Genomic DNA, 27,255 nt, shown 5'->3' on the forward strand with positions numbered 1-27,255 from the left:
ATATGATTGCTTGCACAGTGCTCCTTGGGATGTTTAAAGCTTGGGAAATCTTTTTTGTATCCAAATCCGGCTTTAAACTTCTCCACAACAGAATCTTGGACCTGCCTGGTGTGTTCCTTGGTCTTCATGATGCTCTCTGCGCTTTAAACAGAACCCTGACCCTATCACAGAGCAGGTGCATTTATGCCGACACTTGATTACACACAGGTGAATGCTATTTATCATCAGTCATTTAGGGCAACATTGTTTCATTCAGGGGGGGGGGGGAGTTCAGGGGGGCCGAATACTTTCGCAAGGCACTGTACTTCTGTAGATTCTTCTGATCTAGTTCTCCAAATTTATCTCAGAAAACCTTTTATTAACATGCGTTTTAATACTAATCTGGTTCCCCTTGATAAAAGATAATCAACACAGACTAAATTAACGATACTGAAGGTATCTACAGTTTATATTAAGTCCCTGTTTTTGGCCCAGATTTACTGATGTGTTTATGACTAGACACTGGCATAAACATGGTGAATCTTTGGCATATCTAGTTAGAACTAACATTTTTTTTACTGACTAGAAATACTAGACACATAAAAGTGAATTCTCAGAGAAGGGGACATAGCTCTGTATTCAACCTCAAAATCAGTTCTAAATTCTGCCTACCAGCCTCCACTGATTTAAAGAGGACCTTTCATCAGATTGGGCACAGGCAGTTCTATATACTGCTGGAAAGCTGACAGTGCGCTGAATTCAGTGCACCATCGGCTTTCCTGATCTGTGCCCCGGGTAAAGCGCTATCGGTCCCGTAGCGCTTTACAGTCAGAAGGGCGTTTCTGACAGTTAGCCAGGGACGCCCTTCTGCCCAGCAGCGCCTATCACGCTGTACCGTGTGAGCGTGGAGGAACGCCTCCTCCCTCTGCTCATACAGCTCATCCATAGACGAGTATTATCAGGAGAGGGAGGGGGGACTTCCTCCCCGCTCCACCGCACAGCGTGATAGGCGCTGCTGGGCAGAAGGGCGTCCCTGGCTAACTGTCAGAAACGCCCTTCTGACTGTAAAGCGCTACGGGACCGATAGCGCTTTACCCGGGGCACAGATCGGGAAAGCCGACAGTGCGCTGAATTCAGCGCACTGTCAGCTTTCCAGCAGTATATAGGACTGCCTGTGCCCAATCTGATGAAAGGTCCTCTTTAAATAGGTGTCAGATGCTGAATTTTTCAGCTAGTGCAAATACACTGCTCAAAAAAGATAAAGGGAACACACAAATAACACATCGTAGATCTGAATGAATGAACTATTCTCATTGAAAAAACAAGTAGAAATACTGAGCAGATCCTTGTGTATTATCACTTGGTGGATAGGGCAGACTTGAAAGGATAGACAAGTGCCCGCTCATCTGGATGGGTTGTAAGGAAGTCACAACAGCTCAGAATGCCTTTGATATATAGATCCTGAACAGGGCAAGATACAGGGCAGCAGCTGAAGATAAGTCTTGAAGACGTGCAGGGAACCAGCAGATGATGGACTAACCTGATGAGGAATCATGTAAAGGACAGCATACACACAAGCGGTTTCAGATAATCTTTATTGAAAGTAAGTATATCACAGCGCGTTTCGGACACAAAATGGTCCTTTGTCAAGTGCCCAATCTCTGGTCTGGATGGCACGATGCATGCTTTGATTGTAAAATACAGTGATTTTTTCTGGCTTTTTTTTTTTGTGTTTACCCACATGGGGCCCCTGCCTGAGGATTGAGCATAACTTCATGCAGAGTTTGGCAGAATCTAGTCAGTATCTGAGACAGATGCTGGATATACATTTTGTCACCACTTCCATAACAACTGCCATGCAGCAGTCGTAGTCATGCAACTTGTAAAAAACCACTGATACCTCATGTCTTTCTTCTAGATATTTTGTTGTATGACAGGCACAGGAAAGCCACAAACACACGTGACTATCACACGGCAGTGCATTCCTGTGTGACGTTTATGCAACAAAATGTCAGCGTTACCTCAGCCTAAGGCTACAGCTACTCACAATTTTTTTCTTTTTGAGTGTGCCATGAAACAGAATCTTGATCTAGATCAGTTCTGGAGTTCTGTCAATAGAATGTTTCACTAATGATTTTATTGATTATAGACCGATATTGAAATCTATCACTTTACTATATGATATGTACAATCCCTGGCTTTATCTTGCATAAGATTTGATAAATCTCCCCTATAGTTTTTAAAACCACAGAGAACTGGGAAAAGTAGCTCCTCTCCACCCCTATATGTTATAGGGTCAGGCTTGGATGGGCCCACAGGTGAATAGGTTTGAGTGCTGCTCTCATTCACCTCAATAGGAGCACTGCAAATTTAATTTTGCAGGGTTTTTTTTTAGCTATGTTTTGCTACCTGGGGCCTCAGTCTCACAGAGCTGAGAAGGTTCTAGTACAAGGCAAGAGCCAAGCAGCACACTACTGCGCAGGCCCCAGAACAGAAATAATCAGAGGCAAGGACTAAGCAGGAAGCTAATACTGAAAAAAAAATTGTCTGCAACATTTTAGGAAATTGCCATGGCTCCTCAGGTAATCTTTCATGTAACTGTATAGTTGGCCCCCAGAATGAATTTTACTGGTTGGCTCAGGTCAACAGGTGACCTTGGTGCGGAGAAGCAGTCAGGAATCCACCTAGCGGACACTTCTTCCACGACCAGTGGTTTTCTCTGCAGAGCTTATGCTATGTTCACACTAGCGTTCATGTTTCTTTTCTTCGAAAAACAGAAACTTAGGCCGGGTTCACACCTGTGCCCGGTCTCCGCTTTCATGGTTTCCGTCTTCTGCCCAAGAATTTGGACAGCAAATGGAAACCGGCAGTCACTTTTCAAACCCAGTGATTTGAATGGGTTTGCAAAGTGTCCCCCCGTGAGTGTTTTGTGCCTCTCCACGCGAAACAGGTTTTTTCAACCGGACACAAAGTTGGACATGCAGGACTTTGTGTCCGGTTAAAAAAAAAAAAAAGTTTCACCACGGAGAACAGAAGACGCTCACGGGCGGACACTGACTGCCGGGTTTCTGTCTCCTGTTGGCAGAAGACGGAAATCCACAAAGCGGAGACTGGGCGCAGATGTGAACCTTCCCTTAGTCCGCTTAAAAAGTGGTTACCCGTGTACCCCATAGACTATAATGGGGTCTGTGTGCAGGGATTTTCTTTACTTTAATTTTTCAAGCAGATTCGGAGATGGAAACTCCAAGCGGAGTGCAAGCGCTGGTGTGAATGCAGCTTTATCTGCAATGTAGTGTTGTTATGCAGTCCAAAAAGTAATATTTACTGAGCAACCATGAACAACATGAACATGGACGCCATAAACCACTACTATATGGCCAGCTCTGATGAGAGACATCTTCCTCATATGTCATGTCTGTGAATGTGCCGCACACATTGCGCAGTTACTTTCCCCCCTCAGTGCAGCACACTACCCCCCATTATTGGTAAGCCTCCCCAGCTGGTATTAGTGGCGCAGCACCCAGGACATGTGCCTGGCAGTGGCGCTAGAAGGCGCGCAGTACAGGCGCACACAGCGCCGCGGTGACAAGCGCTCATTTTGGCAGCAGCCTGTGGGACTGACTGGGGCTCTTATAGGCTGAAGATGGTGGGGGCGGGGCGGACACACCCGGGCTTCTCTCTCTCAGGCACCGAGGAGGCTCCTGGACCTCTGGAGAAGTTGTTTGCTGTCCTTATTGCCCCCTCTCTCACCTTCCCTCCCCTTCTCTCCATCGGGTGGAACTGAAGCGGTCCAGATCGGATCCAGAACCCGTCAGCAGTCACCATGTCCACCTCGGATGATGTGGACGGGCTCGTCCGTCCTCACTATGGCTGTAAGTTATGGGGGCGCCGTGGTAACCCGTGCAGTGCCGGCGGCTATGAGAGTGACATTGAGGGCGGGTAGTTGGGGGTCAGTGGCTGTGCTGGGGATGAGACGGAGCAGCAGAGACGAGTAGTTCAGGCGCTTCCTGCCACGGAGCTGAGCCTGCGGGGTAGTGTCAGTGCGCTCTGCTCTGCTCCGTATACTCAGCAGTGCGGGAGGGGGCGAGGGGCGACAACTTACCAAACTCCTGGAAAGTGAGCTGTGTTGTCACCACATGGGCTCTGCAGCCTAGCAACGGGGACAGTCTGGAGCTGCCCGGGAACTACAAGTCCCAGGAGCCTGGCGGCCAATGCACTTCTAGATTTCCTGTCAGTGCTTGACTTTCTTATTGCTGGCTACTTACAAGTCATGTTGGCTCCTTGGCTGATCCTGTCTATGGCCTGCAGTATATGAGGATTGTATACATAGAGTGACCACATTGAGCATCTGTTCTGAGTAGATGACTGCCCACCGGAGCGCCCATGATGCCAGTGACAGCCTGATGCTACATGTGGTACATGGACATGGGTGCCCCCTCTCCTGACAGTCATCCAGGCCACCGGGCGCCCACTTGACTATTTTGCATGTGGTTTTCTTAAAGTGGTTCTTCACTTCCCGCTGTGCCTAGGAGAAACTGCCCTGCCCCATAGCATACGCCCTAACCTGTACAGTGATGTACAAGTACTACGCCATGGCCTATGTAGGAGCTACACATTCTGTACAGAGCAGAATTACAGAACAGTCCCCTCTGTTTAGATGTGCTGTATATAATGTATACTATGATATGACGTGTATATAGTGCGCTGCATGGGAAACATAACATACATGGTTTGCAAGTTTGTTACTTAATATACAGTAATTCCTCAAAGTTGTATGAAATGAGCGTCCTCCTGAGGATTGTATATCAGCGCCCATTACTGGGAAGGGCTACCTGTCCATACATGATTATATATTGGGGCCCTGGGCAGGGAGATGACAGCAGTCCTTCATAGACAATGCTATATTTTATATTAAAGTCCTTGAATAGTCGGTAGTATATAAGTACTGTTTTGCCATGGTCGACTTGAATACAACTAAAGATGATGAAACGTAAGTTTATGGCCACACCCGTACCGTGAAAGATGACTACACCACTGATGATGGGTTCCTCTGTATAGTTGCTTTTGCTTAATGTTGTGTATGGTCTTTACTGTGGCATGTGAAGAGCAAATTTTCTTGTTAGGGTATGTTCACATGGTACTCTTGCTTAGCAGTTTTTGCATGGATTTGATGTCATGCTATAGGTTTTTTAGATCTGCGGCATACGCTGTATATCATAAGATTTCACACAAAGCTGAAGTGAAATCTGTCAGATTAGTCTGTGCTTGCTACGTGAAATATACATGTCAATTTTGTGGCAAATGAAATAAAAAAATGGCTAGTATGAGGCTGACACAGAGCAGCAGCAAAATACGCAATGCTGTGAAGGCCAAAACTGCAGCTTGTCACTTTTACCTACAGAAACGCTGGCGGATTCCCTATAGCTATATAAATCTATGGACTTTCTGTGAAAATGCTGCGAGAAAAAATGCAATTTGTTTTTTGCCACAGTTTTTCCTGTGGTGCTGTATTTCTTTTTTATAACGATTTTCATAATCACAGCAAAATTATACAGGAGAATAATCCATAAAATATGCTCAATACTTTACTGAAGAATCACACGAGAGTTTAGAGCTCGGCGATGACCTAACTCCCCTTATTACACGCCACACCTCCTAGTTATAGTCACCCCGTCCTGCCATGCTTTTGGTTATGTACATATCTGTAATCCTTGTTGCACAGCATACAGTTAGTGACATATCCTTTAGCCAATGGCGGTGTGAGACAGGATGACAAAATAAGGGTAAGTTCACACAGAGTCTTTTGGTCAGGATTTTGAGGCCGTATCCAAAAAGATGGCTCCCATTGAAATCAGTGGGAGCCGGTCAGTCCTTTTTTTCCGGGAGCAGTTTGTTCCGGCTCCCAGAAAAAAGAAGCAAGATGCTCATTCTTTCAGGTGGAGTCGCCTCGCGACATTCGCCAGAAGACACTCCCTCCTGACTAGGCCCATTCATTTGAGCCTAATCTGGAGCAGAGTGTGTGACCGGATGGTGCCCTGCACCGGCATCCAGTTGCAGCTACCCGTTTTTTGGGCCGGAACCTGAGGCGGACTTCTCCTCAGGTTCTGGACCAAAAAACCCCTTGTGAACTTACCCTAATAGAAATAATTGAAGCAGACAAGTTCACTTTAGGTTTCGATTATTTTATTACTTATTTCCCAGCCTTATGTTTGGTTCACATCTACGCCTGGTCTCCATATGGGGATTCCGTGCGGTCTATGGATGGGGTACACTTTTCTCTCTGCATTTTTTGCCCTTTTTGGGAAGAAACTGAACGGAAACCATGTGGACCCCATTATAGTCTATGAGGTCCGCCGGTTTCCTAAGGTAACCACTTTTTTTTTTTTAAACGTAGATTTTGAGCCCCATATAGGGCTCACAACATAAATGTTTCCCTATCCGTATGTTTTTGGAGTATGGGAGTAAATCCATGCAAACACGGGGAGAACATACTTAAACTCCTTGCAGATAATAATAATAAATTTTATTTATATAGCGCCAACATATTCCGCAGCGCTGTACAATTTGTAGGGTTCAAATACAGACAGAAAGAAACATTACAAAGTAAGTCATTTCACACAATGGGACTGAGCAGGGCCCTCAGTCCCATTGTGTGAAATGACTTTCTTGCAGATGTTGTTTCTGGTAGGATTTGAACCCAAGACTCCAGCGCTGCGAGGCTGCAGTGCTAACCATTGAGCCACCGTGTTTCCAGGTAACCACTTTTTTTTATGCGGATTAGGTTTCTGTTCGGGGTCCTCAAGCAGACCCCTCAAACGGAAACCCAAGTGCAGATGTGAACCAGGCCTTACTAGAGCTTTTCATTATAGCCAGAACACCTACAAGTCCATATATTGATCCATTTCTCTGCCTTTTTGTACAGCTTATCAGATGGAAGGGCTGTCTGACTAATTTTTCAATGATAAAAAAAGCCAGGACATGGAGTAAGATAAATAAAAGACCATTACTCCCCTTTTGAATGTAGCCCCTTCTAGTGCCAGCTGCCTGGAAGTATTGACATCCCCTTTGTGGTCATGTGACCACTGCAGCCAATCACTGGCCTCAGCAATGTGGAGGCCAGACATGACATGTGACTGCTGTGGCAGGTCATGTGCTATTTGTGTGCTCATTCTAGTGATTGATGGCAGCGGTCATGTGACCACAAACAAAACGTCATCTTTTCCAGCCTGACAAGAGGACTGCTGCAGTGCTGGATGGGGCACATTTGAAAAATGTTTTTTTTTTTTTTTTTTTTTAAATTAATTTTATGACTTTAGTTACATTTTGAAAGCCCCTTTTGGTTGAATCCTCGCATTGCAGAAACACAGCTTCTTTTGTAGCAGATTTTACTGTGGTTTTCGAAGCCAAAGCCTGGAGCGGATTGAGCAGAAAGTAGAACTTGAAGTACTATCTATGTAATTCCTATTCCCTTTATAGCCATTGTAGGCTATGGCTCAAAAAGCACAGCAAAATCTGCAACAAAAAAAGCAGCTTTTCTGCAACGTGGGGCTTTAACCTTAAAGCACATTATATAGAATTTGTCACACCCTGCACATTAGACTTCAAAAATTTGCAGAATAAGGCTGGGTTCTCACCACCATTTGACTACGTTCAGAGTTCCCGTCCCAGAATCCGCTTGAAAAATGCAGAGAGAAAACTCCTGCAAGCACAACTTTTCGGGCGGAAACCTGACGACCCCATTATAGTTTTTGGGTCCTGCTGGTTTCCACGGGTAACTGCTTTTTAACTGCTTAGCTTTCCATTTTTCGGGTACCCAAGCGGACCCAAAGAACGGTAAGCTGAAGCTAGTGTGAACCTAGCGTCAGCTTTTACACTTGTGTTAACATTATTTGTGACTAGCCTGTCCAGCTGATAGACACCAGGTTTATAAATGACACTTTAAAAAATAAAAAAACACAAAAATTGTTGCAATGTGACATCTGTAAGATGGCATACAAAGTGAAAGACAGAAGTGTCAGACGTAAAGAGCCACCAAACGTCATGCAACATTTGATAAATCTGGTGCAGATTACGGCAGGGCAAACACGTTCAGAATCAGCGGCGTGTAAAGCAGTTCCATTCATTTCTATGGGAGCCAGCATATGAGCGCTCCCCATAGAAATGAATGGGCTGCTTCTTTCACTACGAGCTCTCCCATTGAAGTGAATGGGAAGTGCCCACGTGTATGGCTCGGCATGAACAGAGCTTGCCGTACACGCGGGCACTTCCCATTCACTTCAATGGGACTGCTCGTAGTGAAAAAAGCAGCCCATTCATTTCTATGGGGAGCGCTCGTATGCCGGCTCCAATAGAAATGAATGGGAACTGCTTTATACGCCGCTTATTCTGAACGTGTTTTACGTTCAGAATAAGCTGGCGATTACGTAGTGTGAATGCACCCTTATGTATCATAATTATTTCTTTATTCTAGTATTGCTTTGGTGCAGGCTTTTGCTAGAAGTAAGGCCAGCTGCAGACGACCGTGTTGTGGGTCAGTGTGCTATCCATGTATTTCACGGTTTATTTCTACTCCTATTATACCTATACGGAAAAACGCCAGAGTTTCCGTAGGTAGAATTGACATGCTGTGCCTTCTGCTCTAGATTGTTTTTTTTCTGCAATGTTTGGATGGAACTAGCTAGATTCCCAATCCCATTTACTTTGTAGATAATGTAAAAAGTAGCATTTTTCCCACAGCGTTTCTGCCGTTGCCAAAACACTGTGTTTTTACAACAAGAGGCCTAGATTGCAAGATTTATCTAAAAATCACACCAGAGAATTGCTACCAGTGTTAGGGTTGATTTATCTCTGGACTACTTTTCTTTAGGAACTTCTCCATCTGCAGATACTGTGGGAGTCTGAGCACTGAAATCCTGTACGGACATTTAGCATAAATATCTGCACGTAGAGAAGTCTGGCAGTGGCTTACACCACATGTTGTCAAGAAAACATGCACCCTGTAAAGGACTGAGCATGCATGAGTATGGGGAGTCCAAAGGAATAACTGCTGGCCAAATGAGCGTTCAGCCAGCCGCCAGCCTTCTTTAGACCATGCTGCTTCAGTTAGTGTTATACTAAGAATAGCAGAATACTTCCAGAAATAGAAGTGCTAATAGTTTATTTTTGGCAATTAACAAAACTAATTGAATGAAGAAAAGAGAAATCTAAATTACATCAATATTTAGTATCCACATCCTTTGCCTTCGAAGCAGCATCAATTCTTCTATATATACTAGTACACAGGTTTGGGAGGTTGTTCCAAACGTCTTAGGGTAAATTCACACAGGGTTTTTTGGACCGGAACCTGAGTCGGTGGCCGCCTCAGGTTCTGGTCCAAAATACAGGTAGCTGCAACTGGATGCCGGTGTACTGCATCGGCATCCAGTTGAGCACTCCGCTCCTGATTAGGCCCAAATGAATGATCCTAGTCAGGAGGGAGTGTCCTCAGGTGGATGTCACGAGGTGAATCCGCCTGAAAGAATGAACATGTCGCCAGAATAAACAGCTCCCGGAGAAAAGAGCTTGAAATCAGTGGGAGCCGTCTTTTTGGTCAAGATTTTGAGGCGGATACGGCCTCAAAATCCTGACCCAAAAACACAGTGTTCGAGCTTGCCCTTAGAGAACTTGGCATAGATCTTGTGTTCATGTAGACTGGCTCAAATCCTTCTGTCTCTTCATATAATCCCAGACAGACTGGGTGATGTTGAGATCAGGACTCTGTTGGGGCCAAGTCATCACTTCCATTATGACTCCACCAATGAATGATTAACATGATTTAGATTTCTCTTTTGTTCATTCACTTAATTTTGTTAATTGCCAAAATTAAAGAGGACCTTTCATGGTTTGGGGCACTGGCAGTTCTATATACTGCTGGAATTAACTACTGAATTTAGCGCACTGTCGGCTTTCCCGATCTGTGCCCAGGTAAAGCGCTATTGCTCCCGGTACCGTAGCTCTTTACAGTTAGAAGGGCGTTCCTGACAGTCTGTCAGGTACATCCTTCCCCACAGCAGCGCCTATCACAGTGCTCGTCCATAGACAAGTATTATCAGGAGAGGAGGGGGCGTTCCTTAACACTTTAGAATTATCATTTTTCAGTTCCTGCCTAAAACTTTTGCACAGTACTGAATTATTGCAAAAACATGTTAGCAAAAAGTGGATAATAATTATGCAAGATGGTAACTATAAATCCTGTGCAAACAAGCAGAATACTGAAAGCTGCAATTTCCTCCACACTGTAATTTAATGAATCACCGTCTGATTTCTCTTTTCGCCCTTGTTTTTGTGTCCATTTACAGAAGGGATTTAGAATTGCAGTGAACGTTTAGTTGTTCAGGTTGGGGTAGTGACTCATTGTATTGAGCACATGCACTGTAATGGAGGCAGCCATGTTTTTGGTGGAACCCCAAGTAGTGCTTATCATTGAGGCATTTGGTAACCTCTGTGCCTGGTGTAGGTGGTGTACATAATTTTATTCTATTAGTGTCCAGTGTCTTAGACACACCTTAGAAAAGTATTCATCATGTAATAATAATTCTTTGTAGAGAAAGTAATATTCAGAAATATATTTATTATTCTTAGGCCTGGTTCACATCTGCTTTTGGAGAGTCCGCTTGGGGACCCCCTGAACGGAAAGCTATCCTCATAAAAAAGCGGTTACCTTAGGAAACCGGCGGATCCCATAGACTATAATGGAGTCCGTGTGGTTTCTGCAAGAAAAATGCAGAGAGAAAAGTGCTGCTTGCAGGACGCATATTTCATGTGGATAGGTGAACAGAACGGCCCAAACGCAGATGTGAACCGGGCCTTACTGTGAAGTGCAACATTGTGATAAAACTGTTCTCAAAGGTTCTTTAAATGGATTGTCCATCCAGTACAATTTTTCAAGGGTGAAAACAAAACAAGGAAGATGAAATAAAATGGCATAACAAAACATACAGAAGCAGTGGTACTTTATCTGCCGCCACTTCCCTTCTGATCCTTAGGTCTGCTATTGGTCTATACCTCCTTGTCCTTCTCGACACAAAGAAAATGACCGCTGCAGTGATCCGCCTTATGTAGTGATTGGCTAAGCAGTCATTTACTTTGCATCATGGGGGACGTAGAGTCCCGAAAGCATTGCGGAAAGGGTCAAAATGGGAATAATCGGGGATCAAGTTACTCTTTAGGCTGAGGCCCCGCATTGTGGAAACACTGCCTTTTTTGTGGCAGATTTTGTTGCGTTTATTTGAGCCAAAGCCAAGAATGGTTACAAAAGGATTGGGAAATTATTCCAACATTTCTGTAGGTATAATTGACATTCTGTGGTTTCCAAAAACACAATGGTTTTGGAAATCACAGCTATTCCACTGTGAGTATTTTTCTGCAATGTGCAGGGACTGTAGAATGCCATGGTTTTTGCTGTGGTGTTTCCTCCACGACCAAACCACGACATTTATGTCATGTGGAGCCATGGCCTTATACTTCTACCTTTTGCTAAATCCACTCCTGGTTTTGGCTCCAAAAAAATGCAACAAAAAAGCTGCTTTGATTTTAGTAAATTTTGCAATCATTTATTAGTTTTCAAAAACGTTTTTTTTTGTGTATCAGGCCGTTTTGACTCACAGCTGAGAAATCCATGTGTCAGCAGAGAAATCCATGTATCTACTTACTGACTGGTCCATTTGTCAGCAAAAATAATTGTGTTATTGCTAGTGCAAGTGATCATATGATAGTATCAGCCCTCTCCAATCCTGAAACATGCTCGAAGGACTGAGCAGATGTGGACAAGTATACTTGCATGGGCCTCTTATGTTCCAGGAACACATAGTAGCATGCTTCTAGGTTTTGGTTGCAGGCTTTTTCACTTCAGGTTGCAATGTACACAGTGCAGCATAAATAAAGTAACATTTTAAGAAAATGGCTACCAAATGCTCAATAAGGTGCTCATACTGTCTCCTTTGGATTTTGTATTAATTATTTACAAAGGGAATCTGTAACTATATTTTAATAATAGATAAATTGAGCACAGTCCAAACTTGCATCTTCCAATCCTTGGAATACAACTCTCCAATCTCCTTGGCTGAACTGGAAAAGCATTTTGGAGTCCAGCAATCCAAGAAGGGATCCAATGACGTATAAAATAAAACTTAGCCTTTAATTACTCCATAAAAATTCATGTATCCAAAAATAACCAGTGAAAAATACACACTTACACACTTACACACTTCGGGACGTATAGTCCCTTACTCATAGTGTATTTTACAAGTCATTGCATCCCTTCTTGGATTGCTGGACTCCGAAATTCTTTTCCATTTGAATTTGACTATATTTTAACCCCACAAACCACCGTAATGCTGGATATGTGGTAAACATACGCTTCCAAATGTGTCATTTTTATTTTTGTACTCCTTGGTACTGCCCCTCAGTCAATTTGCAAAGCATCTGTGTCTGTGAAATTAGGTGGTTTTTGCCGTGGCACACCTCCATGAGTCTGCTGGTGCCTGCACAGAGGACTCCTCTCTCTGCCGATTACAGTATAAAATGGCAGAAACCCAGCGGACCCCATTATAGTCTATGGGGTCTCTGAGTAACCGCTGTTTTAGTGGATGGGCTCTCCGTCATTGGGGCCTCCTGGCAGACATGAGCAATGGAGAGCAAGCGCAGGTGTGAATTTAGCTTGAAATTTCTCGTTAGGGTGTCTCTATTTTAAGCCATGATGTAATCTGTTAGTATTGTCATCACTTCCTTCTGCCTTATCAAGCAATGCCTGGTTTGTGTGTCAAATTTATTCTTGCAGTCATGTTTCTCCAAGAGCAAGCTAAATATCTTTATGGGAGCTGTAGAATATATAAATTCCTTATGGAAGCCATAGAGTATATAATTTCCTTATGGGAGCTATAGTATATATTTGGAGTTTTAAGAATTTTTCTTTTTTACAATTACTAGTAATTACTGAAATTCTGAGGCGTTGTCTCTTACAGCGGGAGCCTTAAAAGGATTTGCTTATAAAGACAGCCCCTGTTACAACTTAAGCCAACAGCGGGACCCTATGTAATGTGCATAGGGAGTATGGCAGGGATTGTAAGGTAACAACTATATATATCAAATGTGAACTAACAATGATGCACACAGTGTTTTCCAATATTCCTTTTCAGTATGTTCACAGCATGTCTTGTTCAGATCTGCTTTTTTCGATCTGAGCTGCCCATTGAAGTCATTGTAAAATGGACACCACTCAGATGGCATTCTAGTATCATCTGAACCTCTGCTGTTAAAAGCCCCCCAAAATACACACTTTCACACTTGATCGTATACATGAAGCCTAAACAGAAAGTACGCTGTACAAAGTAATGAGGTGCAACAAGGAAAACAGTAGGATCAGTATTAAGAACGTAACACGGAAGGTTTATGGAGTATATGTCAGGTTAGAACTGCCTGCTTGTAAATTTTATAAGCGAGATACAGAGTTGCATCTCCAGGGGTGTGTGATGAAGGTGCCATCTGTATCTGGCTGGTGGACAAGAAAACTGGGAGCTGCTTGTGCTTGTTGGCAGATCAAACAATCCTCTGCCGGTGGTCTGTCTGGGCTGTCTACAACCGGTTTGCCGTGTGGTTGTGCCATCCTGTAATTTCTGTTCCCAACACCTTGTAACAGGTAGGTGAGGACGGCTTCGGCTGGATTCACACCTGCACTCGTTGCCCTTTCGGGCCTTCTGTCCATCATTCTGCTTAAAGAAGGCGATTAAAAAAGTCTCTGCATTTTTCCACCTTTTTTGGCTGAAAACCGGTGTCCACTGGTGAGGGCTTATTAGAGTAAATTAGGTTTCTGATCGTGGGGTCCCCAAGTGGCCTCACAAACGGAAACCCGAATGCAGGTGTGAATTTAGCTTAAGATGGGGGACAATTCGTTGAATGTCCATCCTGCTTCTTTCAGTCCAGTGATGCACTCCCTCTAAAAGGGTGCGAATGGCAGCATGTCAATTATACCTATGGACACGCCAGTGTTTCCCTATAGGTATAATAGCAGCAGAAAGTCCACAGAGGAATACTTTGCGGACTTTCTGAGAAAAACGCTGCTGGAAAAAACCTAATGTGTTTCCACTGAAGTATTTTCTACAGTGTTTTTTGGCATTAATTTTCTACTTGAGGCCTTTGCTTCAGACGAAGGCTTCACATAGCAGACCGGAGCAAAAAAATCACGGCAGGAAACACTGCATCCAAAAGGAAATCTCTGCGGACTTTCTGCTCTATACCTATAGGGAAACCACCAGTGACGGTTTTGGAAACTGCAGCGTTTCCACTGCACGTATTTTTCTGCAATGTGTGGATGGGATTCGCCAGACTGTAAAATGCTGTGGTTTCTGCCGCACCCAAACTGTGGCATTTATGCCATGTGGGATCCCAACCCCTAAAGGGGTTTTCCTGGCCAGTACTGATGATTTCGTCATAGGATAGGTCAACAGTATTAGATCAGTGGGAGTCTGACACCCCAACTCCGCATGGATCACCTCTTCTAGGCAGCCTCTGGCACCAAAACCTATGCAAGGTATGGAGTTGAGAAGAACTGTATATTGGAAGTGCCAAAACTTGAGTTCTAGAACAGAGGACCTCTCTATTAACTCAGAATTCCCTCATCAATGTGTTTTCTAAAGTAGACAACCCCTTGGATTGTTCTCATTTTGTTTATGTTGAAGGATTGTAATGGGAAAGGTTTGTGATGTTTTTCCTTCAGGAAATACATGAATGGAGAAAAGCAATCTCCTCTTTAGCTCATATTTCTCCTGTTCTGCCAGAAGCCAAGCTTTTTTAGCTATGTGAAAGTCGTTATCTGAAGACCTTATTAGGCCGGGCCCCACTTGGGGTGAACACGTTTTACAATCCCTGCAAAGTGGATGGGATTCTAGCGAATAATCCCATTATTGGCCCAGATTCGCTATATGGCTGCGCCAAGATCGTGGCATAAAATGCCTCACATTGGCCCATTTTTGGGTCACAGTGACACATTTCGCTTGCCACTTTTAGACTGGTTGGTGTAGATTTGAGTTCTGATGCACCAACATATGTAAGAATTATTAATTTATTAATTCTGGCGCATCTTGTGCCTGTTGTGAATTTAGACTGATGTAAAATATGTCAGTCTTAATACTCTCCCATAATATCCACAATACTATACATCAATCTGCTCGGTTCCTTCTGCTCTATAACAAGTTGCCTGGCGATTAGATTACCCTGACACTAGGTTCACACTAGCATTCGGGTCTCCGTTTTGAACTTTCCGTCTTCTGCATGCAGAAGACAGAAAGCTGTCAGAGCGGGTCCGGCCGTGAGCGGTGGTGAGCGTTTTATGCTTTCCGCCGCAAAACCGTTTTTTTTTAAAATCGGACACAGAGTACTACATGTCCGACTCTGTGTCCGATTTAAAAAAAAAACAAAAAAAACTGTTTTGCGGTGGAGAGCATAAAACGCTCACCGCCACTCACGGCCGGACATCTTTCAAACCCATTCAAATGAATGGGTATGAAAGAGTCCTGCAGGTTTCAGTCTCCTGCTCTGTTTTGTGCAGGAAACAGAAACCTGCATAATGGAGACCCGGGCGCAGATGTGAACGAGCCCTTACTATGTAAAAACACCTTTCCATTCCACTCAATTGTTTATGTTATTCTTTACTATTAGTTTTATAGCCATCCAACAAACCATTAATGTTCCATTCCTGAAGGCATACATAGGTATAACAGGAATCTGGCTGGTAAATTTTTGAGTTGGGGAAAAAACCCTTCTTTCCAGGTGACATCACTAGGTTATACAATATAAGACTCCATGCACGTGTCCAAGTGTGCATCTGATGTGGGGCTGAGTTTGCAGCAGAATGCACTCAAATGACACTTGGACTGACATCCGAATGTCACCCGAGTGCATTCTGCTATACACATACCTCTAGGAGGGCTTCGATCCGTTCTGTTTCGATGATATGGAGCAGAATAGGACCTTCTCTATAGTCATCTAAATGGAATGGACCATCAGACGCCCCCCTCGGATGGCACATTTGGATGTGTACATGGAGCCTAAGCCTCAAGCAATGTCCTTTATCATCATTCAGTACATCACATGGGCTCTGGCTGTAATGCCATTGATTTCCATCTTAATAGCCACAAAGGCCTTCAGGTCAAAATTCTACAAAGAACTTTGCACAAAAGTGAGATATATTATGAGAATGACTTTGGAGCAGGAAGGAAAGAGCCACGGCCATATACTTGTTGTGTAATATTTATCATATGGGCCCTGTTTATATCATCTATAATGAAAGAAATCCACACTGTTCAGCATTTTATTATCGGCCCAGACAGGATTACAATGAAAAGTATCACTTATATGTAGATCACACTATTCATAATAGGTCACAGTCCTCCTGCTCTCTCTACCTGTAGGTTCCCATGTGGCTACCATAAAGCATATCTCAGTATCTCAGTCAAGATGGCTGCCCTAATAATCATGGACAGAAAAAAAGAGCTAAAAAAAAATCAGAAAATAGAGACAGATAAATCCCAACATCTGGTTGTAATTAGTAAAAGAATCTATCTAAGAGATTCCCTTTAAATGTTTAGGGGCTGCATTTACATGGATGACTGGGCAGCTATGTAAGGTCATGTTTACTCCAGGACACACTGCTCATCCATGATGGGGCATGCGTGTACAGTCACCATACTGAATGTCATCGGGGAGGCTCACAACAACAATTTTTAACATCTCCATAAAAATGACAGAAAAACAAATGAAGGCCTAGTTCTTATATTTGTAGACTACAGAAGAGTGCTCCTATGGTGTACATTGGGTAGGGGTACGCCATGCAGTACAGAGCGATATAAAGACACCTGGAAAAGAAATGTTAAACACATAGTATACGTTTCATTATGGGCTCCGTATACAACTGTATTGCCTGCCTGCAGTTGCATATATTGAGGGTTTACATTTTGTGCGAATATTTGCAGATTTTGCTGCGTTTTTTTGAGCCAAAGCCAAGAATGGCAACAAGAGGAATGGGAAATATATGAGGCTCGTATGCTTCTCCCTTCTGCTCAATCCACACCAGGCTTTGGCTCACAAAAACGCAGCAAAATCTGCAACGTGGGCTTCAGCCTTAAACTCGATATCCAGTGCTTGGATTTCTAGATTTGAATCCTTGGACTAGATTTACTGTAATTGGAGCATCAGTATGAGGTAGTGAAGGTTTCCTGCATGGAGGAGTATCCCTATCCTCAGTGATAGTACTAGTAAGTCTTGTTCATGGTATCCATCATTCATTCAGGTATTAAAACTTCACCTATTAGCCTTTGTTGCATATAGGTGTGGTAATTTTCTGCTAGTACTATAGCTTGGGGAGAGGCCTAATGGTAATTGCTATGTGTAGCTTCATCAAAACAAGGTATGGAGCAATTGAGGGTGTGGTTGGGTCTTAGAGAGGTCTTAACCTATATATGACAGTGGGCAGAGAGATGGCATATACCCTAATTCACTGTTACATTGACATATGGCTAGTAGAGAATCATCTCTTACAATTGCATTTTTCTGTCCACTGGGCAATGTTGTACACATGTTTGAGATCACTGTAAGGAACAAGTGGGAGAGAGAACTCTTAAAGTTCTTTCTTTCAATGCCAAGTTTAGCTATTTGTAGCACAGAGAACTTGAGGAAACCTTCATGACCCTCCATTCAGTAGATACTATAGTAGCCGAGGGATGTGGATCCTCTGCCGATTACATGGCTGCACACTCCTGGCTATCTTGTCTGACTACTTGTATTAAGTGGGACTGTGAATGGAAGAAATTGCTCCAGGCTGGGGAGTTCACCATGAAATACAGGGATCTTGGCAGCTCTTTCCAGGCCTCTCCCTTCAGCACTATGTATGACATCATTTTCCCTAGTCACCCACTCATATATATAGTAACAAGCCCTAGCCCTCACATCTTGTATGTTTTCATAAAGAGGGCGGTCCTGCCCATAAAATATTCTTGATAAGTATCACTACAATTTTCCCAGGGCTTCCTGTTAGCAATAAATCAGAAAGCGCCTTTAAGGTTTACCTCCACATTTTATATGGGAATAAATAATCAGATTGTGCTGCATATGTATGATATACTGGGATCAGGAATGAATATTTCATGGTGTACCATCATGTGTGCCAACAGGTAAAACCAATGCCAGTTGTTTAGTCTTCAGTTATCACCTCCTACTAATACGTACTTTGGTTGACGCTGGGTTCACACCTGCGTCTGGGGTCTCCGTTCTATGGTTTCCGTCTTCTGCATGCCAGAAGACGGAAACCATAGACCGGGTCTGGCCGTGCGCGGCGGTGAGTGTTTTGCGCTCTCCGCCGCGAAACCGGATTTTTTTATCCGGACACAGAGTACTGCATGTCCGACTCTGTGTCCGGATTATAAAACCCGGTTTCGCGGCGGAGAGCGCAAAACGCTCACCGCCGCGCACGGCCGGACAGCTTTCTCACCCATTCAAATGAATGGGTGAGAAAGTCTCCTGCAGGTTTCCGTATCCTGCCTGTGTTTTAGGCAGGAAACGGAAACCTAAGTACGGAGACCGGGCCGCAGATGTGAACGAGCCCTATGGCATTTCTTGTAGCATTATTATGCATCATTTTTTTAATAATAAGTGTTAGGCCGGGGATGTATTTTTTAAATCACATTTTTATGTTAAACATTTTTTAGAAATATTTAGAATTTTTGGTTTGTTTTGAATAGTCCATGCTATTATCTATATTTAAAAATTTTGGCAAAACAAGACACCGGAGCAGCAGGATCAGACCGCGCCAGGTGACCCTGGAGCAGGGACACATAGCTATGTTTTTAGCCATTTTTTTTTTTTCACTTTCCCCGGCCTAATAAAAAAAACCTATATATCCTGGACAACCTCTTTAATGTTTACTCATTTTCTACTTGCAAACAAGAGCAGAGATGTTTAGAAATATTGGCTGTACATTAGGCAGACCTGGATCATCTGTATTTATAGCTTTAATAGCGTTCTCCTGCATACAGATTTTTTTCCCTGTAATGCATGCAAATTCATACAAATCATTATCCCATGATCCTTTGTAACTTTATTGAGTGTGATGTTTCCACCAGGCTAGAAGAAAGTATCAGTTCATTATAGCACAGAGCCTGGCACATTCTGAAATCTTAAGTGTGCATGTTAATAAAAGCCTGCCGTGTTACAGGCATGTTCCTGCATGGCATTTTATTATCACACCTGCAGGCCTGTGAGCTGGCAATTAAATGGAGATGTACAGGGGCTATTATGTGGACACAGTTAACCCCTAACAAACATGAACATATGAAACTTTATTAAGAAGCTTTTTCAGATATACTGTATACTTATATAGTAAATTCCAAACTACACCGGAGTAACAGTGTAATATAGGATTTAAGTCAGTCTGTAGGATCCAGTGTAATATAGGATAGTCAGTCTGTAGGATCCTTGTCTTCTCCCAACAGGAAAATTCCTTGGAAGGATATTGGGCAGTCCTTATAGACATTAAAGTAGATCAAAATGAGGAAGGAAAATCCTCAGGTTTTCCCCTAGTAATTGGAGTCAATTGGAAAATGAGTGAATTGTGCAATAGGTAGCATTAGGCAACACCCATATTGTATTTTCTCTAGGGCCAGATGAAACAAAGCTCTTCTCATACTCAAGGTAATTGTATACCTAATGAATCATTAGGCACGTTCCTGACCAAATCTGTAAGGTCAGTTGCCTTCTATAACTATTCCTAAGAAGCACATAGTGGTATACATCAATACAACCTTTTAGGCCTTCTGTTCATAATAAATACATACTGGATAATCCAGTTCTGAAAAATTTGGTCCATATATTCACCAGATTTCCCATCCTGAACCCAGTCCGAAGACTGGAGAGCCCCTGCTAGGGGACCCTGCGTCCCTACACCACGCCTGAACCATCAAGAGATCCTGGCCTCTACATAATACAGATGCACTCCCATACATCAGAATGGAGATCTGCACCAGTCAGGAAATGGTGTAGACTTCAAATATCCATCTCTTGCCAGTTTTCTGGTGTGGGGGCCTTGACGTAATATGTTGGGGGAAGGTTGTGTCGGGTATGTTGGAGTTTAGCAGTTCCAATCTTTTGTTCTCCGAGAAATTCTGTTGAAAGAGATGTATGGCAATGGCATACTCCACTCTCCCCATTGAAGAAACAAGTCTGCTTGCCTTAGCTGAGTATGCATACAAGGGTTTTGGAAGCAGGACTATGCAGTGAAGCCAAGCTTCCAACTCTGACTTTTTTTTTTTTTTTTTTTTTTTTTTTTTTTTTTTTTTCTTCATGCTCTGACCCCAAAATCAGCTCTGACTTCATACGCGGCCAACTTTTTCTTTGTAAATAGGGGCATATAATTATATGATTGAAATTTTGATATATCCCCAAGCGCCTATGAAAGTAAATATACAACAACATGCAATTAAAAATGTGAAACAATACAATATTAATGCTACAGAATATTTAATTATTCTATTCTGAAGCCTGAATTGGAGTCTCATTTGTACCTACTCCAAGCTCTTCTCCATTCAAAACTGACACCGATTCTGACTCCCCAGTTCCAACGCTACAGCCCTGGTAGGGAGGAATAGCTGTGTAGCTGACAACTATCAGAAGTGGATGGTCAGTTTGGTTTTTACACTCATGTAACTTGACATAAATTGGACTTTCTTCGGATTGACTAGCTCAGCAGATGACCTACCTTTAGCACAAAATAGGTGAACCAGTATGGTGTGGCTTCTAGATTTCTTGGAGAAATAGTCCATAATTTTAGTCTATTCAGTTGTAGGACAAGATACCAAGTTTATTTTCTCATTTCATGAAAGGTTACATCCATCTTGAGTGACAGAGAAGTAGCACAAGGACAAAGATTACCAGATCTTTTTTTTCAATCATCATGTATTTGTTCTCAAGAAGTCAATACTAGGTGAATACTAGGTCCTTTTCTATCCCAATATGATTGAGCTTATGTGTAACAAAACATGGTTTGGCAAGTTTGGTTTGGAGGACCTTGAGTGATCTACACAGATTCCTACCCTCACCCACATCTTATACTTTTGGGATGAATTAAAATTGTGATTGTAAGACAAATGGGATAGTCTGTCCTACAATCCCTTAATCCAACAACATCAGTACATGTACTTTAGGCCGAATGAGTACAAATACCCACACTGCCGAAACCTTATAGAAATCCTTCCCAACTCCATGCTAATGTCCATGATTTTTGTTATGGGATGTCTAGTAAACTCATACAGGTATGAAAGTCAGGTGCCTAACTTTGGTGAAGTAGTGTATATTTGGTACTTTGATATTTGCAGTAAAGGCAAGTCTCATAGGCACAATATGGATGGATTTGAAAAAGTCAAGGTACAAAACTTTTATTTGCCTTGATATGCATATACCCTTTACTATTCCTTACACATTACAATACATACAGTAGATACAAGCTATTTAATCCATCAGTTACCGTTTATATAACATGAATAGGTCACCTTGTTATTGGAAAGAACGCTTCCTTTGTGTTTGCCTAGTGTCTTGGCTTCATTACTGCACCTGCAGCATTCTTGATGTTAACCTGTATTTACACCAACACATTCTCCTCTGTGATGCCCAGTATATGGAGCAGACGGGGAGTATAATCCATGTACAGTGATGATATCACATAAGTGCGAGACTTGTCCTTACCTGAGTTCATTGAGGAAAAGTAAGCCGGTAGTCAATGATGGCATGGCTGCTCCTGGCCAATAATCTGCAGCTTCCAAGTCTGTGAAATCCTAAATAACAATTGTCATCTGTTGTTCGTTGGAAAAAGTTATCAGCTGTCTTCTGTTATTACAGGGGGAAAAAAAATCGCCTGTGCCTTCAATAGCTGTACACCAACAGCTGTTTCTTCTGAGTTACACATACTTGCTCAGTTGAGCATGTATTTGTATTCAATGAGGATAGGAGCGTAAGTGGGGGTTGTCTGAGGTAAAGCATTCTAGAAAACTGGTGCAGATAGGGAAAAGTCTTGGAGATAGGGGTGGAAGATTCACATTGAAAACATATACTATGTTATGATTAGGATAAGTTTCCTATAGAACTGAGGATCCACAGGGCAAGTCACTTTGCCTTCATGTGGTTCCATTGGCCAGGGCAATGTTCTAATGTGCTGCCCCTTGAACATTGGCACAATGAGTATGGCTATATGGGTTTTATCAAGTGCATATTAAGGTTTGGTAACCTTTTGGCTTAGTAGGCTTATATACACTATACACATTAGTTTCCTTAGACTACATTACATACATACTTACGTACATTACCTACCGCTTATGTTGATCTCACAACCTCTTGACTGCTCCAGTTAAATTACAGATTGCGGTACATACATGTTTATTCACTAATTGCAGCAAATCTGGCTAGTCCTGCAGATGTAGGGAGCCTTAGTGTTTTAGTGCTATGTCTTTCACAATGTGCCACACCTCATGAGTATGAAAAGTTGCCACTTGCAAATTTAACAGTGTACCCTCAGCCCTCTGGTAATTTTATGAGCGCCGTGTGTAGTACAGCCAGCCGAGGTAAATATCCCCCAATCCACATACCCAGATACAATATAAGATCAGTCTCGTTATCTACTATGGAACATACAGTATGACTATGATTGTACAAAGCTATATAGACATGAGAATGTCTCACCTGCCCCCCCCCCTCCCCACACACACACACAATATGAGGCATCTGCCATGTGCAGGTCTATTCTGCAGGTGTTTACAATGATATTTCAAAATTTTTATTGATTTATTATTATTATTATTAGTTATTTCTAGGCATTCCGGCAAAATAATGCTGCTAGTAACACAATAAGAAGCAATAATCAATAAATAATTAAAAATGTAATTGCAATCACCCATGGCGGGCGCCACATCATGCGTCTTTACCCTAATAGTAGTATGAGTTATCTATGACGTATAGGTAGCATTATAACTTTAACAAAAGGTTCAGAAATGACTAATTTGGCAATGGAGCATTGGCTTACTGACTAATTACCCAATTACACTATTTTTTTTTAATTGCACTCCTTAAGATCACTTATGCAATTTCCACCTCCCTAATTGAGTGAATTGGAAGGGATGAGCATATTACATAAGTGACATTGTTGTAATATTCCTATTGTCTTACATGGGTTACATGGCGGCTTTCCACAAGTATAAATGCCCTTGGTTGTGACTGTATTACTGAAAGTGCAGGTTAGTCCAGCCTATACAATGTCAATAGCAGATTCTAAGAAACACAAAGTGTGTTGTAGGTACAAGAGAGGAAGTGATTATTGTATTTCCTGCAAGTGTCAGTTCTCTAGGAGACTAACAGAATCAGACAAAACCTGCATGTTTTATTTATCCCAATGCAAAACAGAATGAAGTCACTATGTAGTGTACAGAGACGGCCCATTCTCCTTGTGAGTGACCGCAATATCATAGGTACAAAATGTGCAAATGAGAACACATTATAGTAACCTTTCTTTTATTACTTCCTATATTACATTCTGTTTGCCTTTGGCCCAGTTCACATTTTGCATGTTTTGCAGCAATTTCTCAACAAACCATGCAAATAGAGATTACAGAAATCCATGCACATACTCCAGACTCCTCCTCATTCAGGGTAACTCGTATATCAGGCAACCTATACCATGGAGTATACATGGAGCAGTTTTTCGTTTCTGCTCAGTGTGAATAACAGATAGATGAGTCAGTATTTCCATGCCGACAAATTATGAGAATCTTGCAAAAATCAGGTTAATTTGGTGTCCTATATAGTGGAGATGAGGTCTTCTTACACTGGTAGATTTCTGCTTGGAATGAGCATTGACTACTTACGACTATTCCTATGCAGCCATTCATATCCATTGTTAATACAAGATGATGTGCTGCTAACAAATGCCACGGAAGAGACGTGATCAACCAACAAGCATTTTGTTGTCATGTCGCAGAGCCTTTTATGCATCACAGTGATGGTGAATGGATGTTACTACAACCAATAGTTGACCTATGTACAAGGTCTTTAGCCTCAGTGTAAGCGGGTCTCCCATTATTGTCTATGACAGTTTACTCTTTTCTTTTTATTACTTGATGCTAAGGATAGTAGTTCCAGCAATGAAGCTGTTAAATCATCCAGGCTTGAAAGGTAAACCAAATGTACACAAATGAAGTAATGTCTTTTATCTCATAGAGTCAGGTACTTATTGATGTACCTAAAAGGGCCCATACACAGATAAATGCAGGACCGGTCTGAAGGGAAGTCTGCGGTGTCATGTAGTCAGACATATGAATTCCATTTTTTTTCTTTCTACAGCTGTGCTGGACGATGAAAGACTTACAGCAGAAGAGATGGATGAAAGGAGACGTCAGAACGTGGCCTATGAATACTTGTGTCACTTGGAGGAAGCAAAGAGGTAACGTGATATGTTTGAGAACGATATTTGTTCACACACACACAATGGGACAACACTTCAGCTCCAGGTACCTAGATATATTGTGTGCTGAAGATGGAAGATGCTTAAAGCATACATTTATCTTAGGGACTTCATATAATAAAACCCCCAATATGCAACTATAACCAGAACCACTATCTATTATGAGTAGGAGCAGTGTTACATGTGGCAGGGTTATTACAGACATTTCTGCAACATAGTTCTAAATGGGGATGTTTTTGACGCAAACAATTGGATTTCTGCAAGCTTCTACAGTCAGATAAAGTGGGCCATTGCAGAAATGTATGTAACAGATTTGCTGCTTGTGAATATTTACAGGTGTCCTTCCATACTTTGGCTCAGGAAGTTCATGTTATACCTCTGGCTCAGCCACCAAGTCGTAGTGATCTACGTGAAAGCCTATGGAGGATTTTGTTAGCATGTAGGGATAAATTTATTGATTATTTGTATTGTGACAAATGATAGTCAGTAACACAGTTTGAGGGATGTTTAGGGGGAAATATCTGTATTATAACACAGCAGCTGATCGGCAAAATATAAGCCATAGTTTATGGGAGCAGGTATTCTGTCCATGACACAGCAGGTGCAGGCTATGCAAAATATCCTGAGTTTTCTCATTGCTGCAAGAAGGCCATAGAGATTTTCTTAAATTCCTGAATGTACACAGTTAGCTGTGGCTTCTCTTCAGTATGACTCTTTATTATGACATATTGACTCTTTATAGGTCATCAAGAAGATGACAAGATAATGGTATTGAAAAGCAATTGCGCCCATGTATAAAAAGCTTTGGTCTCTGTTGGCACAGCATGTAGTACGTACAGTACAATCTGTAAAATATAATAGAGTGTTCAGCGTTCTTAGGTATTCACATATAGTTATAAAAGCATAAGATTGACTAGAAAACTTTGACTCCTTCTGTACCCAAGACAATGAACATATATATTTGCATTATGTCAATTAGGCCAAGCCCCCATGTTGCGGAAACCCTGGTTTTTTTTGAGCCAAAGTCAGAAGTGGCTTGAAAATACATAGCAAAATATGAAGGAAGCCCTTAGACGTTCCCCTTCTGTTTAATCCACTCCTGAGTTTGGCTCCAAAAACTGCAGCAAACCCTGCAACAACAACAAAAAAAAGCGTTTCTGAAATATTTTAAAAAATATCCAGAGGGTTTGAAAATGTAAAAGTCAATGTTCTTCGGTCCTCTTTCTGCTCCTTTTCTGTCCCTTCTCGATACATGGCAATGCCCCCTCTGAAAATTACTGACTTTAGGGGTGACCCGTCAATTTGTGATTGGCTGAGTGGGCATTTACTGTCGATCCAGACAGAACCAAGAAGGGACCTAGTAAACATCAGAGTAGGAGCCATGCAGGAGTCTGTTTGTGCTGCCTGTTTTGCGGGTTAACTCATTAAGTCTGTTTAGAAAAATGTTTTTCTGTGCAAGATAAACCCCTTTAGCTGATACATATAATGTAGTGACAGCAACACTTTGCTTTGTAAATCCATTGATATCTTTATCATTATTTTATATTTTGTATCCTGTCATTGAAAATGTGCCATATTTATTTGATGTTAGGTGAAGTAATGGTTCACTGCAGGATGCAGACAGGCCCAGGTGGTCTGTCTTCTCTGCATCTTGTAGAGAACCATTGCTTTACCTGTATTCAGGTAAATATGGCCTTTTCTTCAGTGATATTATTTTCTTTTTTGTTTCCTTGGACTTCCCTCTCGCAGCTGGTAGTAAGCATTGACTTCTAGCTGAGCTCCAGAACATACTGTATGTATTACATTGTAGATGGACTGATGAAAAACAAGCTTAGCAGATGTTTTGTCATTCTTGTCCTGTGCATTATATTCTAGTGACGTGTCTGTGTCTTCAGCATTACCATGGTTGCTCAGCGGGGAGTCAGTGTGGAATGCTGAGGTCGGCATTCCCTTGTGACCTCACATAACTTGTTCACTTTAACACACATGCTGGTGGAAACAGACACTATGTATCTCTCACTTTTGATGGTGAAAGCTACTGGTGGCAGTGGAGATATTCTTAAAGAGGCCTATAAGTCGCAGCCAAACAACAAGCTTATTCCTCTCTCCCCATTTAGAACACTTGCACACTTGGCTGAGCTGATAGTGAAGTTGTATGGAGGGGCTGGAGCTGTTCCTGACAGTTGTCTAGAGTTTATGGCCCTCCCTGTGTATAAATGAATATACTCAGTGCTAGTAGTGGCCGGTTTCATATGATGAATAGGGAATATAACCCATGTGATAATATGAGCTTCAGTCATGTGGATAGTCACTTCGTATTACCGTGGCAGATCAGGCAAAGACGAGATGTCCGAGGAACAGTGCATCTATTAACGTCCCAGGGTTTATTTTTAATACAGGGAGCCCCTTTGCATATGGATCATAATCCTGCCCTAAGGGATAAAGGAAATGCCTTCACCCAGTAGTAACATAGCAAGTACTGTAATTCACACAGTGTCAATGACACATCATATGCCTAGTAATTAATCTTAATTGAAATCACTATTATGCCCTTTAGGGAGACGATCATGTATATTAGATGTAAAATCCAGAAGAAGTTATTTTACATTAAGAAAATGGGGAAAAAAAAAAAAAAAAAAAGCTCTGTAAAAATAAAACGTATTGCAATGTTGCCGAGCCGTCACTTTTGTTAGATTCTGTGTAAATCCAGTATAAATAAAACAGAGCCTGCTCCATCAGATGATATA

At 42.2% G+C, this 27,255-nt stretch overlaps 1 protein-coding gene across 1 annotated transcript in view; it reads left to right on the top strand.

The window, feature by feature from the left end:
* The first annotated feature begins 3,671 nt into the window (after nt 1–3,671).
* IQGAP1 (IQ motif containing GTPase activating protein 1) overlaps nt 3,672–27,255 on the top strand; it is a 111,102-nt gene continuing 87,518 nt past the window's right edge. The window contains exons 1-2 of the mRNA XM_075273360.1: nt 3,672–3,851; nt 24,388–24,487. Coding sequence (XP_075129461.1) covers nt 3,803–3,851; nt 24,388–24,487 — 149 coding nt within the window. The 5' untranslated portion in view covers nt 3,672–3,802. The remainder of the gene's footprint in view (nt 3,852–24,387; nt 24,488–27,255) is intronic.

This window comes from Leptodactylus fuscus, chromosome 5 (genome assembly GCF_031893055.1).
Source record: "Leptodactylus fuscus isolate aLepFus1 chromosome 5, aLepFus1.hap2, whole genome shotgun sequence".
NCBI classification, from domain to species: domain Eukaryota; kingdom Metazoa; phylum Chordata; class Amphibia; order Anura; family Leptodactylidae; genus Leptodactylus; species Leptodactylus fuscus.